The sequence below is a fragment of the Manduca sexta genome, chromosome 16, assembly GCF_014839805.1.
Source record: "Manduca sexta isolate Smith_Timp_Sample1 chromosome 16, JHU_Msex_v1.0, whole genome shotgun sequence".
Taxonomy (NCBI): Eukaryota; Metazoa; Arthropoda; class Insecta; order Lepidoptera; family Sphingidae; genus Manduca; species Manduca sexta.
In genome coordinates this window covers 6,188,698-6,208,346 of record NC_051130.1, presented here as the reverse complement: position 1 = coordinate 6,208,346, position 19,649 = coordinate 6,188,698, and the positions used below count along the sequence as shown (strand labels likewise).

Sequence of the window (19,649 nt, the reverse complement as noted above, 5' to 3'; positions counted from 1 at the left end):
GTGCGCTTTTACAAATAATACTTGTACAAAAAGTGCTGAACATTAGTCACGATTTTATAATCGCACAAACATTTCCAGGATCACGCTCCGGAATCGTGAGATTTAGATATCTAATTTTACCGTTCATTCAGAAGTACGAAAGGTCATCGATATTTGATCTAATATTTAATTAATAGATTATTTTTATACACACTCATGCCTTTTATCGTTGAAGGGGTTAGACAGAAGCACAACTGGTGCACCTTCTTTTCGTCGTGCATATTCCGTCCCATGATGTGATGGGGGGCGAGCCAGTGTGGGTGACTCATGTCTGTTGTGTTTGTTACTCACACATACTCCATACGTAAATCCCTCCTAGTGGAATTTAGGCCACGATGGCCAATCTAAACGGAGATCAGCCAGGGCGAGCCTATCACCATATCGGGCACAAATTCCAGCCTCCGGGCTGATATTAAGTACAAAAACCCAATATCATTTTACCCGACCCGGGGATCGAATCCGAGACCTCAAGTCGCACCATAATACAACTACACTACTAGAGAAAGATATATTAATAGATTTTATTGGTTTATATTTACGTTTTGTCTTAGCAGCAACCGTATTGTTTAAAAATAATAATATATTGTTTAGAAGGATAGTGTTAAAATTTCCTCGTCAACGATAATTGTATTGGGAACCATTGTACATAATAAATAAGTCTGTTAATTCTGTGTCTAATTCTCTTTTGTTATATCGCAGCGCATGAATTCGCACATCTAAAATTCAGATAAAAACAGTCGCATTCAAATAATAAATGGAATTTGACTTTGTTTAAGTTTGCGTACGTTTTTTGTTATATGACTATTTAAGAGGACGTGTGAAATGTCTTCACGTAGTATGTCTCAAGAATCAACGAATAATAAAACTTAAATGTAAATAATAGTATTCAAAATATTTCAACCATAATTTGGGTATTATGTTTACTAATATCAAGGATCTTGACCGTAAATTATTTAACCCAAATGCATGGAAAAAAAGGTAGGTACACGTTTCTTTTTAAACTTTTAATACAATCAGACAGCAAAATTGCTTAACATACCACATCGCGTACAGGCAGTGGCGGTCTAACGGACGCGAGGCCCCAGGCAAAGGAAAAGAAGACGCGAGGTCCCCGCAAAAAAAAGTATCCCGGTTTTAACAGTTTAATTGGTAAGATCGTAAAAACAGGTCCTCTAAAACACATCGCGAGGCCCCTGTAAGCCCGAGGCCCCGGACGTTTACCCGGTTCGCCTTTCCCCCTAAATCCGTCTCTATGTAGAGTAATAATTTAATCAGATCCTCTATGTACAGGTGATGTATAATGATTTAATCAGTTATTTTTGTTGCTAACTGTAGTTTATTTATTTTCCATTGAAAGGTTATCCGTACGGCATTGTTTCGTATTTGAATAGTGTACCGTTATGAGATGTCGCGTGCATACAGATTCATCTTTAACCATGTTTGTCACGAAAGCAGACGGCTCTGAATTCACTATTTATATACCTTACTTTTTAATACACTTCAACGTAATGCTAAGTTCAGACTACCATTTTTCGTAGCAAGATATTGTATAGTACATATTCCGTCTGATGAAATGATAAGGGGCGAGCCTATCGCCATATCGGGCATAAATTCCAGACTCCGAACTGATATTGTGTAGAAAACCAAAATCATTTTCTCCGACCGAATTCGAACCCAGGACCTCAAATCGGTGTCATACCGCGCACGTAATACAACTACGCCACCGAACCAGTCAACAAGTATGTTAAACCAAGTCCTCTACTGTTTGTACTTTCGCAAATATACGGCGCATATTACCGAGTTTAAATTATTTCGCCGATTAAGCGTACGAACATTTTAAACTAATTGACGTTAAAAAACTCAACCACCGTTAAATTGAGCATGATTTAAGTGTTAATCTTAAATTAGGGCACCGATGTGTTAGTAATTACTTACATATATATCATTGTTTATTGGGCGTATATTATCTTTATAAGTACGTTTATTAAATTGGCTGTATTTTCTTTACTTACGGGAGAGCCGAGGGAAGACATTTGGCCCGGCTCAACCGAGGTAAAACCACTGTCTTACAGACGGCGGATGGTCCTTAAATTACAGCTTTTTATCGTTCTTTATATGAAGAATAGGATTTCGGTTACAAACAAATTCCTTTGCTTCATACCTCCTTAAGTTTCAAAACACCTCTCTATTTAATTCGGTTTTTAATACCTCATACGTATGTATCGTATCTTAACACAAGGGAATATATTTTAATAGAAAAATACAATTACATTTTATTAAGCCCTGCGTGACTGAAAATACTTTAATTAAACTATAAAAAGTATATTGTTAGTTTTAGTAACTGTCTATAATAATTGGCGGACCGTCATCAAATTACTAATAGCTTATAAAAATATAGTTCTTGTTGGCAACGGCAATATAACTAGCGGTGTTGAATATTGATCGTAGTAACCCTTCAAAGGGTACCCGAGGGTATTGTCATACTTCGAACTGAACTATATCGGTACTGTATAGAGCTGTCTTCATTTAAATGATATAGGACAAAACTAAATAATAATTCTCCTAAAGCATAACGTATTTTGGCTCACTATTTCAAGGTATAGTAGTACATCATTCTGTGTCTTTATCAATAAAAAAATCCAATAATAAACGGCGAACCATTATTTTTGTTTTATAATTTATACGAATATGAAATTTTTCAATCTGTTTACAGCGTAAATAAAAAATTACATTATACCTAGTTATATTGAAAAAAAAAAAAATTCAAAGATAGATTAAGAGGATAGATAGCCCTGAAGTCCCCCTCTAATATATCGATGGATGTAAACTTAGCCAAATGCAGGACCATTTTGCGCCCCGTTTAAGCTGTCGACAATAAAGTCATGCACTTATGTATTGTAGAATATAGTATAGATCAGGGATAGCGAACCTTTAATAACTAACATGCCATTATTTATTAAAAAAAATATGACTTGTAACGTGTCATCCAAGACTGTTTTTATCTATCTCTATGACGCGCGTGCACTGGACGCCATCTTTGGTATAGATTTAGGAATTTTCTACTTGACGATCATAATTAAACGGTTATTCCAGAATAATTATATGATTAGTGCAATACTTGTATGAAATTCTTATATAGACATCAAATAATATAAATAGCAGCGTCGAGTATTCTCAGAACTTTAATTAAAAATAATTAATTTACTGTAATAAATGGGACGAGATAAAACTGTTCCATTTAATTATTCATGTACGAGTCACCTGTTCATATCCACACGAAAGTATTTTTAGCTAAATATATGTACCATTTGATACTTTAGTTCTTGGTTACATGAGAGTGAATGTATTCCTCCTGATTCATTTTTATACCTATAAAAAAATATTTTTCCACGCGCCGTATTTTTAAAACTAAATTGATGTACAAAAGTGTCTGAACAAATTCAAAACATCAAAGTGATTCTACACATTACTTTATTTTTTTTTAACTAAAATATAGTAAACCCTTTGAAGTTTTTTTTTTAACATCACACTACGTTTTTTAGCCTGGCAAAGGCCGGCTTATACAAACACCGGACTTTTTGGTAAGCACTTTAGGCGCTCGCAACCCTTGAAAATTAAGCAACCATGCTGAGGGCAACCCACTAACAGGTTACGAGCCTCGGCTCAGAATGGTAACTGGAAAATATATAACAAACTATAATATGTCACGAGAAAGTTAAAGGGCGTGCTATCATTTTCATTATTATATTATTATATAGGACATGTTATGGAACATTCGTAAGACGACAAACTTCAATAGATGCTAAGGGGCCGTTCAATATTACGCAACGCAATTTTTTAAGATTTTCGACCACCCCACCCCCTAATGTAAAGCGCCGTAACGTTTTCCTGTACGCCCCCCCTCCAAAAGTTATGTAACTCTACAGTGACATTTTTTTTGTAATATTCACAATTATTTTACGCGAAATACCGGAACGACGCTAAAATATTTTTTATTGTTTTAAAATAAAAAAAAAACAATGTTACAAAACGCTTTGTATAAGACGCCCCTCTCGCCCTTGTTACGCATCGTAACGTTTTACATGACCCCCATCTCCCAAGTTACGTTACGTAATACTTGAACGGCCCGTAACGCGATACTAGTCCTGGGCCCTTATTCTGTATGATAGTGTAAACGTGTAACGCGGCCGTGTCATGTTATCTTCGAGAAATGTGCGTGGAACGGTATTCTGTAAGCCAAATTTCTATAGTCCTAAATATGATACGTTGTGTTACGTGCTTGTTACGCACTGTCAAAATAACGTGCGGGATAGAGAATAAGGCCCCTGCGCTAATTATCCCAATTCTATCGTGTCACTAAAAGACTGTATAAGGCACACATTTTTATAAATAAATCATTGATGCTAGTATTCAAGATCATGACCTTTCTGCGGTCATTACCCACACTTTCTTGTACATCGATGCCGTCAAGGAATTGCAATTCAAAACCCTGTTATGCCATGGATTACATCAGTCACAGTATATCAAATATCTTCCTGGTTCTATGAATGTTATGTTTACGTTTCTAAAACCTGAGAAATACAATTTAAAACACAGAAGCTATAATCTTCTGTAGATCTTCTTTCTGTTCTAAAAACCGTAGCAATTTCAACTTTGTAATTAAGGGTTTAAAATTGTCCGTATATACATTTATAAATGTTAAAACTAAATTACAATCCCATGTTATCAAAGCGGTGTACATTATTAGGAAACATCGACACTTGCTGTACAGCTTATAAAGGAACTACATGATAATTGACTATCTAGCTGATTTGTGTTTCCAAAAACAAAGTGTAACTTACAGAGTTACAGTTGTTAATAGAGAATCGGACTCATTTTTGTTCTTTATATTATCAAATATTTACTTTATATAAATAATACCACAGAAGTAATAATTAAAACCCGTTAAAAAACCAATCATGAGTCTTTGAATTTTGGTGGAAGGTGTAACAAGAATCAGAAAAGAGGCACAATACGCGAAAGAGATGAAGCGATATCTCCACAACGCGCCCACTTTTACACATTGCAATATTTGAAATATGAATTACAGGCTAATTTTTTAATCAATTTTAATGTAGTCTTCGCAGGATGGTATCTTTTTCATATTATTAACCATTGCATATAGAATAATATACAAAATCAAACAAATGATGAACCCCTATTGTTCGTGCACAGTCGTCTCAAGACCTTTGGTGTTAGTAAGCTCTGGTGCAAGTGTTAGGTTCGTGGTCTATTACCTGATTCCGTAACAAAGTAGGTGTTGTTATTGTATACGCGGGCGCATAATATGTCCCGTTTATTTTATAGAAGTCGCTCTGGAAAGAAAGAAATGGCTGAAATATCTATTTTGTGTGGGTTATTCGCTTGTCTTTCGAATGCTCTCCAGATAATTACAAGGGTCATTTACTGCGCTGTACAGAAGGGCCAATATGTAACTAATATTTATGCTTTTAAGTGGTGTATTGTAGTAAACGCAATAATAATAATATAGGTACATTTAAAGTAATTATAATCCGTCCAAAGGCAATTATGTTTCCGATGCGTCATCCAAAGACATTATAGTAAGATGTCTCACAAAGCAAAAATTTTTTCATCTCTAACTTGGAACATAAGTAGCAAAGGATTTTTTGTGTACCGTTGGAATAAATTATTCTTTATGAACCCATTATGACTAAATACGTCCATTTTAGTGGACCATTAAACACTTGGTCTAAATATAACATTCTGACACTAGAATGAACAGCAATTTTACGAGACGAATGTAAATAGTGAAGAATTATAATATTTAATAAGTTTTTTTAACCGTATTTAATATTACTATTGTATGGTATTGTACGGCGTTTAGGCGTACACAGTTATTGTTGAAAACTGGAGTTTCAAACGTATTTACCGATCGTGTTAACATCTTCAATAAACAAATATCTATTCTTATCTCGTTTTATCGATCCATAAATCAACAAAAATCAAAGCAATGGGCCATATTTCTACAATATATCAGATAAACGTTGCGAAAAAATATTGAGAGGAAATTTTTGAATACACTACTCAAAGAACATGTTATATATTCAGTTATAAAATATGAGTATTATGATTACTTATTAGATAATTAAATAGATAAATTAATGGATAGCACTTGTTTTTTGTTTTATTTAAAACTGAATACAGATACATAATTGAATATTGTTCTACAAATATAGATAATACAATGTTTAATGTGCGTAATAATATAGAAAGTATATAGAAATATAACTCGATTGCATTCGAAAGACTTTTATTATAGCCGCAAATAACCCAATTTTCGTTCCGAATATTCACTCAATTCGATAACCAAAAGCAATAAAACACTGCTTCTATATTATATTTAGTTTATTAGCGAATTTTTGTGTCAACTTTCTAAATCTCCGATATTTATACTCAGAATAAAACCATCAAATCCTAATCTATTAATTTGGGACAGATTCATTAATATCTTAACTATTTCGTTATAATATCCAGTCGGTGTTTATAATTATTTCTAAATATTAACCGGTTGTATTAAATATTACTGTAAATGAGTTACCTCTTGATAAAACACTCGTTTCGAGTTGTAGGTGAGGTTGTACTGTTGGTCAGCCACCATCAGCAGTATCGTGAAGGGCAGCAAGCAAGCAGCCGCCGCCAGGAACGCCACACATCGTCCAAGCCGCATCATACTTAAATTTCTACGGCCCATTGCCATTTTCACGTCACTTTTTATCACAATTTTAACACATTTACACTTATTTTAGAGGACTGATGTTGGTCATAAAATTAGTTATAGTGATATCAATGGGTGAAGATTTTTGTTCTTAAACTGAGATATCGCTCATTCGTGGAGATAAAATGGTGTTATGATAAAACTTGAGGATGTTGATAACCTCTTGCCGCGTCTTTGTTTCTCTGAACATTGATTTCTTTATCAAGAGGAGAATACACAGTAAAACATTTGTTTCATAAACAATAATATACTGTGTATTCTTACGTAAGTTAATATTTAAATAAAGAGAGCCTTTCAAAAAACTTGTAATTCATTCAATTCGTCAGAGAGAGGTTTATTAGTAATATATTCAATATATTACGTTTAGTACAAGCTGTAGGGCAAAGTGACTAAACTGCATATAATGGAAGATAGTAAAGAACCTATTAGTAAGTAAAATAAGTAAAAGGAAACGCCACAAACAGATAGACATCAATCTGTCACTATGATGCTTATTCCGAAACTAGAAATGTATAATTAAGATAAATTTTATATAAGATTTCATAACAATTACTTTGGTAAACATAGATTAACTAGACGAATGAAATTTGACGTAATTCTAGCAAACAGAATATTACGGGCTTCTCATTTTATCTGGAATCAAAATTCAATCAACCCATTCAAATACAGCATTAAAGATAAGTTTATCGCTATAGTTCTACACAATTTTATGTGGCTTAGATAACAACATTTAGAAGAGATGAGAGCTTGTAAAACTGTTTGAGGTGTGAGATAATTTTTAAGATATTATATTTAACGCGTTCCACGAATTACTTATCGCTTCTTGAGGTACGATGACCCACATAAACCTGATATATAAATTAATTATCTAAATTGTTACCAAGTTATTTGTTTAACATACCAATAATTATACAATGCAATTAAGCAGACCGACAAAATTTCTAAAATAAGAAGACACAGAACTCTCGTTGATTGTCATTTCTCTTGGTATGCACAGCAATCGTGCAATTTCGCCATACAACAGTAATAGCTTCAACACCAATTTAACAAATAGGTGTAAATAGAAGCACCAAGCAATCTCTTCTAGACGATATTACCATTTTCAAGTCATCATCCTGTGTAATTTTATTATTATCTATGTATTAGCTAGCTATAAACTTTCTTAGAAAGGTTTATTATTGGAGACGGTTGACAGGGACAGATAGCTTGTGATTGTCCCTCATCAACGATTTCTACGGTTATAGCAACATAGATCAATAACGTTTTCATAAGAGCTGTTTTAATAGTATAATACATAGATTTCACATGAAAATTGGTTCTTAATAGACCAATCATGGTACATTAAAGGATTTCTCCTGAATGACAATTTTAGTTCATTCATAAAACGAGTTGAGTGCATGAGGTACGTACGGATCTTTAAAATGCACATTACACAATTAGCTATTGATCACTGTAAAGTCAGCAAATCATTATTCTCAAAATTGTCTGAATTATAAATAATGTTCCTAGGTATCCAGACTGTTACAAAACACGTTTACTCTGATCGATTCGTGTAGCCTGAGGGACCATGAAATTAAGTATCCTATTGTTCTTTTTAACAGCATAACTCGCTAGATAATAATCCGAAACGCAAGTTCATTTATAAATGAGTAAAACAAAGGGTTCTATGATTATATAGAGCGGACATTGGGAAAATTGTCATCTAAGTTTTGCGCTCATGTGATGCTTAATTTACTGTGAAATAGCAAAACAGCAATGTAAAATACTTCGCATTTTTGGAAATTAGGATATTTTCTATAAATATGTTACTAATATCTATGGACGCTATTATATATCTAGGGACGCTGTGGCACTTTGTCACACGGACATTTTAAATAGGACAAAGATTTATTACCAATTAGTAATAACTTCTGGAGCACAAATTTGGTCCTGATGTCTGGACTATAAATAAGTATACTGTATAATATCTTTGAAATAAAAGCTGGTAAAATTACTTTTGAGAATGAACGTGATACAACAAAGTTCGTTTCTTAAATTTTTTTATGAGGATTTGGTCATAATTGACAGTCGTAAGAACAAAAGCCGTCTAGAGAACTTGACAAATGATTGAAGTTATAACTAGCTGCTCTTTCGTATAACGATAGTAGTTAATAACAGAATTTTTATTTTATTTTCTGTAACTAATAGAAAAAAGCAGTATAATATATATAAATAATGTAATACAAAAGTCTGAACATGTAATGCCAAAAAAGTTTCCGCCATCTAAATCGATGTAATTAAGTCTTTGGTAACTCTAAGTTGTTATTAATCCCCTAATTTTGTCTGTTAATAAGTCAGTGTTTTCGGATTAGAACAAAAAATATAATTGTTAAGTTGAAAGTGTAGATACTTCTGTAGTGCATGTGCACATGTGACGAGCAAGTTACGAAAACGGTTCTCATGTAAATTTTGGGCTGTAAATTACATCACCAACTCGGAAGACTTATGGCAAGCGACTTATATGTAATAGGATAAAATTATTAATGTGGGATAGCTAGGAATATGTTCAAATGTTGTATCTTAAATAATACTAAAAAAAAAGAAAAATATTCTATGTATTTGTTTTTGGATTTCTAACCGTGATGCGTTTATCGCGGAAAAACTTTCTCATGCGGGCGGAGCCGCAAGCAAAAGGTAGTATCATATTTTGGGCAATGTATTACATCTCTACGGTAATGTCCAGAAATAAGTAGTTAAGATTTATTTGCTTTCAGTGTATATTATGTTTAATTTATATAAACTGACATGCATCAGTAACTGACGCGGTCTAAATATTTAGACTGGCATAAATTATAATTAATTACTATTAATAATTATGTACCATAACAGTTTCATTTATTTTGAACCATGAAATAAAATTTAGTTTTAATATTTTTTTTTGTCCTCTTTCTTTCGATTAGTTGGATATATTTTATCCAAAATTAGTTACGGCCGAATGAATAACGGTCATAACAATAAAGAGAATGTATTTTTTAGTAATCACTATCGCGAATTCGGGCTCTTTTACAATTTATTTTTCAACCAGTTCACTTTCACCCAATATACCCATACGCATGCACATAAATGTAGAGATAAATAATTATGAATTCATTGGTTTTGGTATAGCTTTGTTAAAAGGAGCGATTAAACTGTCGGAAACTAGATCAATTGTTGTAAATCGTTTTGTTCTCTTTCGCTGTCTAAAAGGTACAATATTAAATATTGAATATTTGATAGTATTAATTTAATTTAAGTGGTAGGTCTCTCATATGTGAGAGTCCGCGTGGGTAGGTACCACCCCAATGTCCATATCAGCCAAGCAGCATTGTGTAGTCACTGTTGTGTTCCGGTCCAATTATAGTCAGGGGGCCCTATTCCGTCCATGAGGGCATATCCGTCTTTTTGTAATTACGGACGATGTAATTAATGGAAGGACAGCTTTGATAGCCGTATAGGTAAATAGGCGATTTTTTTACTCTTTTAAAGCTATTCATATCTATCTTTTGATTAGAACGTCTGTCATTGCAAAAAATCTGATTCCCCCGTAGACGGTATAAGACCCTCCAGCCATACTATTTTGATTTTAATCAATTTGTAATTTTACATTCCATGATATCTAAACCGCACTTGCCAAATGTTTGAAACAATTACATACAAGCGTAGTGTTCAATAGACGGATAATGCAGCAATTCTTTGATATCGTTAGCTCTTTATCAATACGCCATATAAAATAGTTTCAATTTCTAAAATTAGATAATCGTCGCGGATGTTGATAGTTGTATACGGCAATTTTCATCGTGAAACAGTACTGCTACTCTATCTATCAACTGTACATTATTTACAAATTCATAGTTCAATCTTCGTTTTAGATTTACTTATGATTTGTAAATTTTTAGTAAAAATCTGACCGACTATTGCATTACTGTTTAAATCTTAATTAAAAAGCGGCGATAGCCTAGTTGGGTGTGGAACGGACTGCCAAGACGAATGTCCGCAGGTTCAAATCCCAAGGGCACACACATCTGACTTTTCTAAAAAATCATGTGTGTATTCTTTGTGAATTTATCATTCGCTTTAACGGTGAAGGAAAACATCGTGAGGAAACCTGCATACCTGAGAAGTTCTCTATAGGAATTTCGAGGGTGTGTGAAGTCTACCAATCCGCACTAGGCCAGCGTGGTGGACTAACGCCTAATCCCTCTCAGTAGTAGAGGAGGCCCGTGCTCAGCAGTGGGCAAGTATATAATACTCGTACTGGGCTGTTATTATTATTATTATTATTATATTAAACCTTAATTGTTGGTCTAATGACAAAGTTTTTGAACGGTCAAGTTCTATATCTATTTGCAATATGGGTTCTAAAAATACACGTGAGTTTCTAACAATTATAATTTATTACATATTTTAGGCTAGGCAATAACTTTTATTTAAAATGAGCTCGGCTCGTGGGTGCATTAATTACTCCGCTTCTGCTGTACCTCTGTACCGCATAAAGATTAATGGCGAGTACTTATAATACATACTAGATTTTGCCTGCGGCTCCGCCCGTGTGATAACTTTTTCCGGGCTCAAGTTTTCTGTTATAAAAGTCACGGTATATATTTTTCCGGGATAGAAAGATTGCTCTGCTGCCGTTGGTCATAGCATGAAGATATATATCCTATAGCCTTTCTCAATAAATGGGCTTGCTAACATCAAAAGAATTTTTCAATTCGAACCGATAGTTCTTGAGATTAGCGGGTTCGAAAAAAACAAACTCTTTAGTTTTTTCCTTCTTCAGCTTTATATAATAAGTATAGAGTATAGATTAAATATACTATATTGATTAAAAAGAGAACAAAAACAAAATTAACCTTTAAAACTCTTATGCAACAGTTTATTTTGCCAAGTTGAACTATTTTAACAGTAACCTCACTCACAATGCTAGAAGTTAATTAGGAATATGGAGCCCTCTTTCGTACTATTCGCAACGCTAATCATGCCGAATGACTCGGTGTTTCGGAAGCAACAAAAAACACATTAAAAGCATAACAGGACCTGCTGATGATTTATGATATCATCATTAATTCGGGCCGGTGTTTTTGCGCGGTCTACTTTTATTTTTATTAAAAACTTCCAAACCTGATTGAGGAGATATCTTAAGAGCTAATGGAATCTGTAGTAACCTTTGTGTGTAGTGACAAGTCTCGTATGAAGATTGGTGTTTTCTCATTTATAGTTCTAGAACAATACCTCAATTTCGGTATTACTGGATTTTAGCGTTTTCTTTTCGTGTTAAAGACAATAATTAAATCAATTAGCTTTTGTTAAAATAATAAAGCATCAAAGCATGAATTATAAATAAAAGGTATTTCAATTTCAAATACAATCCGTAAAGAACTAAACACTGAAACCCATCAAGTGCGCAAACCGATCCGCTTACAAAACGATTAAATAACAAACCGTTGGTAAAGCGTTTAACTTACTTTAATTAATCCTACCCAACAAACAAAAAAGAAACAAAGCTAGAGCAAGAAAAAAACCGAGGAAATGAATACCAAAATTGGCCACGTTTGCCGAGGCACGTCGTGTTAATGTCTCATAAACCATCCTTCGTAAGTGCGCGAGCTAAGGGACTATGGAATAAGCAATTTAATTTTTAAGAAATTATCTTCATTCTGCGCTGGGGAAAATTGGTTTCGCGGAGTTGAATCCCTTTTGTCGGCCAAAGGCGTACTTGGATTTACCATTCTGTGGATAATAACTATGAGATTTCAATTTGATATCATGTATATTGTAATAATTGTACGGATATTAGATACAGCGCTTCACGATTTAGATTTGGTTTTGAATTGGTTATTGTCTGTTTGTTTTTAGTAATTAGTACAACCGTTAAGATTTTTGTGTGTGGAGACGAGACGCAAGATTTTATTTCGCTATTCTGTGAGGGTCATTGTGCCTTTAAGTCCTTAAACTGAGCAATTCTAAACACCTTCACGCCTTGATCGGATTTGTCAAATGATGTTAACTATTTTTTTCGGGAATTATCTAACTGACGCCATAACATACGCTTTTCTAGCTATAGTTAACGATTATATTTTTTTCCCATCATTATAATCCGCTTTCAATGAATGTTTAAGGTGCGGTTCCACTTACGGCTGCATAATATTTAATCTTAACTATAAGGCATTACTTGTATTGCTTTTAAACGAAACAATACGCATTGTATTGTAGTACCTAACAAAAGAAGAAATTATTACTTTTTACCGCTGACATTTTGATTTATTCGGCTTCAACTAGAACAGTGTTTAGTAGATTTTTTATGGTGATAATTGTAGATTACTTTGAAATGTTTGAGTAATTATTTTAAACAACAGACCTAGCTATCGCACTGTTGTTTTACCACTGGTCGATCGTAGTAGAAGTGGGAAATTAAGTGTAAACTGCCCTTAATAATACTGAATGTTGAATCAAAGTAATTAAGTCGTGATATCGTTGATATATCTTTATGTATAAAAAATGGTGTTAGTTACACTATTTATAACTCAAGAACGGATGAACCGATTTGGCTGAAAATTGGTGGAGAGGTAGCTTAGAACCAGGAGACGGACATAGGATACTTTTTACTATTATATAAAGCTGAAGAGTTTGTTTGTTTGTTTGAACGCACTAATCTCAGGAACTACTGGTTCGAACTGAAGAAATATTTTAGTGTTGGATAGATCACGAAGGCTATATATCATCACCCTATGATCAAAAGGAGCGGAGCAGTAATGAAAACTGTTGAAAACGGAGAAAATTTATAACTTTTGAGAGGTTATAACGCAAAACTTTATCCCGATAAACTATATCACGCGGGCAGAGCCGCGGGCAAAAGGTAGTTCTAAATATCTTGTATACTATAAGCGCAATATACAATGCCGAAATAATAAATAAAAATCCTTATATGTTAAGATAAACAATTTCAAACAAAGAATCACTAATGTTTACATTCGCACCTTTAATGCAGAAATATGTGCTGTGCCTTACAATTATGTCGGACAGTGATCCTTTACTTGCATAGGTAAGTAAATTTGTATCTCTAACGCAACTATTTGTGCTGTACACGACAATTTTGTCGCTGCTGTCGTGTGTGAAATGATATCTTTACTCATCACAATCTCACACTACATAATTAACTTTCTATATCGTTGCACTGTTGGATTAGCTGCGTATCAATAAACACGCGAGTTATTTACGTGTTTCGTAGCATTTTAAATGCCAACTGCGCCTGGAGGCGATGATGAACCAAGTTCTAAATACAGCTCTTAGAAGGTCAGATGTTAACAACATAATGCCACATAAAATAGCATCTTAGAGTGATGCAATTCATAGTTTATGTTGTTTACGTACTTTTGCATAAGACTGGCATGTCATAGATGAAGGCACTAGGGAAAATCTTAGGATGTTTTAAAATTTGACGTTTAGGTTTGTGGATTTATAATTTTATTATTTAATGTGGCGTTGGATCCTGAAATTGATCCGACTATGGAGTTAGAGAATTACATCATATTTTGTCGGAATGTGTGCGAAGTGGATCCATACTTTGAGTTTTAATGTGGGAATTATAAATAGTTTTTTTGTTGGTTCTTGCGTCAGGAGGAGGGTTTTATTAAATAAATATTTTGAAATGGTGAAAAGTGAGTAAACACCTGTGAAAACGGACTGATTGAGCGACATGGTCGGGAAATTACAACCAAGCTCCATAAATAAATTAAAGGAAATGTGGCGTTCGTCTGTGTAACTTAGCTTGGAGCCATAGTTTGCTATAATAAAGAATCAAATCCTAGCTATGTTATAATTAAACCAATCAATGATTCCAAGTTCATTGTCTCCAGAAAAATAAAGAGTTTACTGATTTTTTCAATACCTACACAAAATATCATGTATAGTAATTAGTTATAACTTGTTACCCTTCATTGATTCTAAAGAATTCTTAAGTTTATGAACAATATTACATAATGTAGATGTAGATGCGAAATATGCAACAATGTTTAAATTTATTTTTATTAATTACCATTTTCTTCAGTAAAAAAAAATATTCTATATTATTCGGTATTGGATCATTAATTATTTATTTCTTTATTTTCCCGTTCTTTTTCGTAACATTTTAGTACTAACCACTAGCAATTTTATTCATTTAAAAATACAATAAAAAATATAATAATAATAAAGCCGGGAGAGAGACTGGTAGTTAAATTCCTTTTAATGAGTTTCATCATTAATATTTCCTAGTTATTGCGGAACCATTGGAAACTACATATAAATGTTAATGCATAGACGTATCGCTGGGTGAATGTTGACCGATAGTAAACTTTTTGCCATTGCTTTTACATTGGGCTCGGCGCTCACTAGCAATCAAATGATTTATTGACGTAATTTTTAATACCGTAATGCAAGTTAGCGTCACATGGAAATTATAATAAAACAGTGTTATTATAATATTCAATTCAATATCTAAAGGTAATTCGCTACCTTCCACTACTGACAACAATTATCATTCACATTAGCAAAGGTAAAATAATTTTCGCAGCTTATAAGCGCAACTTCTTGCACCAATTAGCTAATTCTGACACCAGTCAGATGATCGTAAACTAACTAAGATAAACCTTAATAGGCTTTATACTGGATAATTCCAGTGCACTCATAGACTACGTTTTTTGTAGTAATATAAGAACAAGACGAAATGGCAAATAGAAGAAAGCGGAATCATTTCATTTTCATAGTGAGCGCCCAGCCTTACGTTATGCTAACATTTATAATTACAGGAAGCCGCTATCGAGGCTCTAGAGTCTGTCGTGTTTATTTCCGAACATTTGCACAGCGGCGTATTGCATCGATTCGTGACATCTTCATGTTTACTAACTTTGATTTTGCATTAAATTGTTTCGACCTGAATGCATATTTATTAGATAATCTAGAACATGGACATTTTCTTATAATTCTAGAGCAATCACGATGGTTAGAACACCCACGCTTTGTTTTGTCCTTACTCTAAGTCATAACAATACCCTATAAAGTACCTATTTTATTTTATATATTAATGGTAAACAATATTTTAGGTCAAACGATTTTTTTTGTTATTTTACCTTTTCTGTAGTTCATAAGGGTTAAAGTAGCGTGTTTCAGAACCGTTTCAATGGTCTATGGATAGTGTATTTGGGCTGTAAACCGTATCCTAAGTTCGATATCAGGTTCAGGCAAAATAAGTACACATTTAATGCGAATTCATTCAAAAATCACTTTACTTTGCTAAACGCTCTCCTCTACTACATTACAAGTTCGAACAAAAACGAATTGATTAGTTACGCCTCTGCTGAAGCTTATAGAGGTAAAGGCGTGGACTTAAATGTAAGGTCAGGAGGAGCAATTCCGTCTATAATCCGATATACAGAGGATTTTTTAGTCTTTTATCTATACGGTAATCAAATTTGCACTTCGATTAAAATGTCAGTGGTTGTAAAAATACCGATATGATCCCACAGAGTTATTGTACATAAAAATATTACGTTTTTATCCTAGTATTAGATAGTATCATTGAATATGTAAAACCTTGTAAAATGTAGCTTGTCAATTAACCTGAATTTATAGTCATATTATACGATATATTCATAATACGCTTGGACTAACAAATTATTAACAAAGTAGGTCAAAACGTTTTATATTTTAATTTGTCTTCAAATGGTTTTAATTTGAGTGCATGCAACTCGATTCTGAAAATTTGTAATATTCTTATGTTTTAATGGAATATTGGAGTTGTAGCCCTGTTTAATTTGCTGATTGGTTACACTAAGACACACTTGTGTAGAAATGTTTGCACTTGAATTAAATTTTAGTATATTCACAATTATTTGTAAATAAAGAAAACAAAAGTAACATTTGATTTCTATGACACCACGTATGTGAAAAGACCCGTAAAGCTATGTGTTTATGGAGTAATTTACTAATGCATTTAATTTCGTATTTTCCTATTGGTTGTCCTCTACCGATGAGAGAGTGTAAGCCTTGAGCCGCACTGGTTTGAGATGCAGATTGGCAGACTTTCCACACCCATCTTAAAACTAATTCTCAGATACGCAAATTTCATTACAATGTTGTACTTTATCTTAAACCTGGCCATAGTTTAATTAACTAATTAAACGTAATTTACATTCCCGTAACTTGCCTCAGTGTCCATGCCAACCATAGACATTATAAACCATTAAATCCCGCAACGTAAGCAGGTTTTTCATGCTCTAAGTTGTATGCGCTATCGCTTCGTCCATTAGTTAAGCCAGTAATTGTGATAATAGGCCAATTACGCGACAAAGCGTTCTACAAACATTGGAGTTCGTGCAACATATAAGGCCACAAATAACATAAAATATTAGCCCTGTATTATATACTGTCCTACTGCTGGGCACGGGCCTCCTCTACTACTGAGAGGAATTAGGCCTCAGTCCACCACGCTGGCCCAGTGTGGATTGATAGACTTCACACACCCCCCAAAATTAGAGACAATTATTTTTTCCTTCAGCGGTCTAACTAACTGAATCGCAATATCAAAGAAATAATACTATTCTTCCAATTTTATCGCGATACAATATAAAAACAATAACAGATTATACTACGACAACTAAATTTTTTATCTCGCCACAGAAAATATGTTGCATCCAGGATCTTTTATGGTAATTAATTTTATTATTTAGTCTTTTTTATGTAGAATATTTTTAGCACGTAATTTTAACGAATGCCTTATTTCTTTTAAAGAAGTATGGAATACGGCTACACTTTTTTCTTAGTATAGTTTAGTAACAACGACACATTATAATTGCATAATAAGTGTAGATAATACATATGATAATGATAAATAAATACAGACATTAGAACGTACAGAAAAGGCATAATATAAAAAATGCCTAGCATATAATTATGTACCTACTTTTATTTTTTACTGAGCAAATCATTAATGAATGACTCCATAATATTTATATATGTGAATTTGAATGTTAAAGCTGTGTATATTATAGAGATCTATTATTTTATTATGTCATAAGAATAGACCTAGATTCCAGGACATTGTTCATGTATGTGCTAAATTTGATCTAAATCCGTTCAGCTGTTACTGAGTTTTTTTGTAACAAACATCCAATAATCCAAACATTTTACAAACTTTTCTATTTAATATTAGTAAGATAAGACTAATTAATAACGGGAAGTAATGTTATATTTTGCGGGTGTTGATATAATTTCACAATATTCGTTCGAACTAATGAGAGCATATTTTTTAATTAAGTTAATTAATTGGAGAATATTGAATGGTTGTTGCACTGTTGGTAATTTCATCAAAATAAATTAGTTAGCACGATCAGAAATTATGACTTTTGCAGTCAAAAGCATTATAATCAATATGAGTTAGGTTGTCAGCACGACCAGAAACTATCACTTTTATAAAAAAAAGGCATTAAGTGGAAGATGTGTAAGTCATAAGATTATGGGAAGCCTAAAAAATTAGATATATTCTCTGTGCATAATCTTTTCTTTAAAAATTAACACGGCTCCGATAATTTCTTTAGCATTGTGTACCTGTCTGTGCAGCATAAGGCGGCGGTATTCCGTCTACAATTCTGAATAAACATGATTAGAAACTCTTAGTTCATATCAAAGTTTTTTTGCTCAAACCTAGTATTCCTAAAGTAAATTCGATACTTTGTGAAGTTAATATTACATTTTTTTTATCGTAGAGACCGCATGCGGGATACGGGAGAATTCTGTTTAAGCATGCCACAGGGCCCGCATGTGGCAACCATTTTCATTTGTCGCTATCCCGTATTCAAGAACATCCCGCATGCGGTACAACTGAGTTAACAACCATTAAAAATTAGGCATTATGTTTTCAAATCATTAGAATGTAACGCTAGTCCTAAATCTATTATTTTATCAATTGAATGTCAATTTCACGTGTAATATAAATAGGTCAAAGTAAATAATTTAAATAGGTAATTAGATTTATACCTAAATGTAATTCTGTTTAATAAAAATATCACAACTATTATTTTAATGAGCTTGGAAATGAAACAATCTAATCTGTGGCAAATATCTCATTACGCTAAACGCAAGTGAATTGCAACAATGGTCGGCTAGTTGAAATAGTGGAGTAAATATTTGGCTGTCATCCAAGGACTTTCATTTTTGTATCTTTTATGTGACAGATTTACCTTTCGAAAGACTATTTTCCTGTCTTTATGAGCTGTTAACTAATAGTTTGTTACATCCTGGTTCAAGGATTTACTAATCGAAGAATCTTTAATACGGTTATTTTGTCTTTTTAACAAATTATTTAAGTTATTAAAACCGTTATCCCTGTTTGCTAAGTATTGAAAAGCAGCTCTAAGTTAGGCGTATATAGGCATACCTACATAGATATAAAAAATAGCACAATTAGAATTACATTCGGGTACACCGATTATCCAATGAAGTTTCTATCCGGCAGTGTGGTAGCTACATTAGATAATTCTATCCTAAAAATACATCTAATTTCCCTAGCATTAGAGTTCTCAATTGCGAAGTAAATTAGGTATTTTTTTTTACTAAAAAATCTCACACATGTTTTCGTGTGTTATTCACGCATATCGAACCCAGTGCCGCAAAGTTAAGAGTATTACAATTTATAATGTCACTAAACCAATAATGCGTCTATAGGCTATGTTTAAAACTAATTGATTACCTCGAGCGATAATTAATAGCCGTGTATTGTATCACTGTTGTGATAATATATAATATATGGGCAATACGTAAGTGGGATATGCTTTGAATGTAT

The 19,649-nt window shown here is 33.1% G+C and overlaps 1 protein-coding gene across 7 annotated transcripts in view; it reads right to left on the bottom strand.

The window, feature by feature from the left end:
* Positions 1-19,649, bottom strand: part of LOC115444730 (carbohydrate sulfotransferase 11) — a 64,444-nt gene that overhangs the window by 36,098 nt on the left and 8,697 nt on the right. For 3 of the 7 annotated variants that reach the window (XM_030170621.2, XM_030170624.2, XM_030170625.2), the window contains exons 2-3: positions 6,638-6,849; positions 5,316-5,393 (exon numbers count right to left, since the gene is read on the bottom strand). In XM_030170621.2, coding sequence (XP_030026481.1) covers positions 5,316-5,393; positions 6,638-6,796 — 237 coding nt within the window. In that variant the 5' untranslated portion in view covers positions 6,797-6,849. Of the gene's footprint in view, positions 1-5,315; positions 5,394-6,637; positions 6,997-19,649 lie in introns of all 7 variants that reach the window. The other 4 variants (XM_030170619.2, XM_030170622.2, XM_030170627.2 and 1 more) reach the window with 3 other exon arrangements.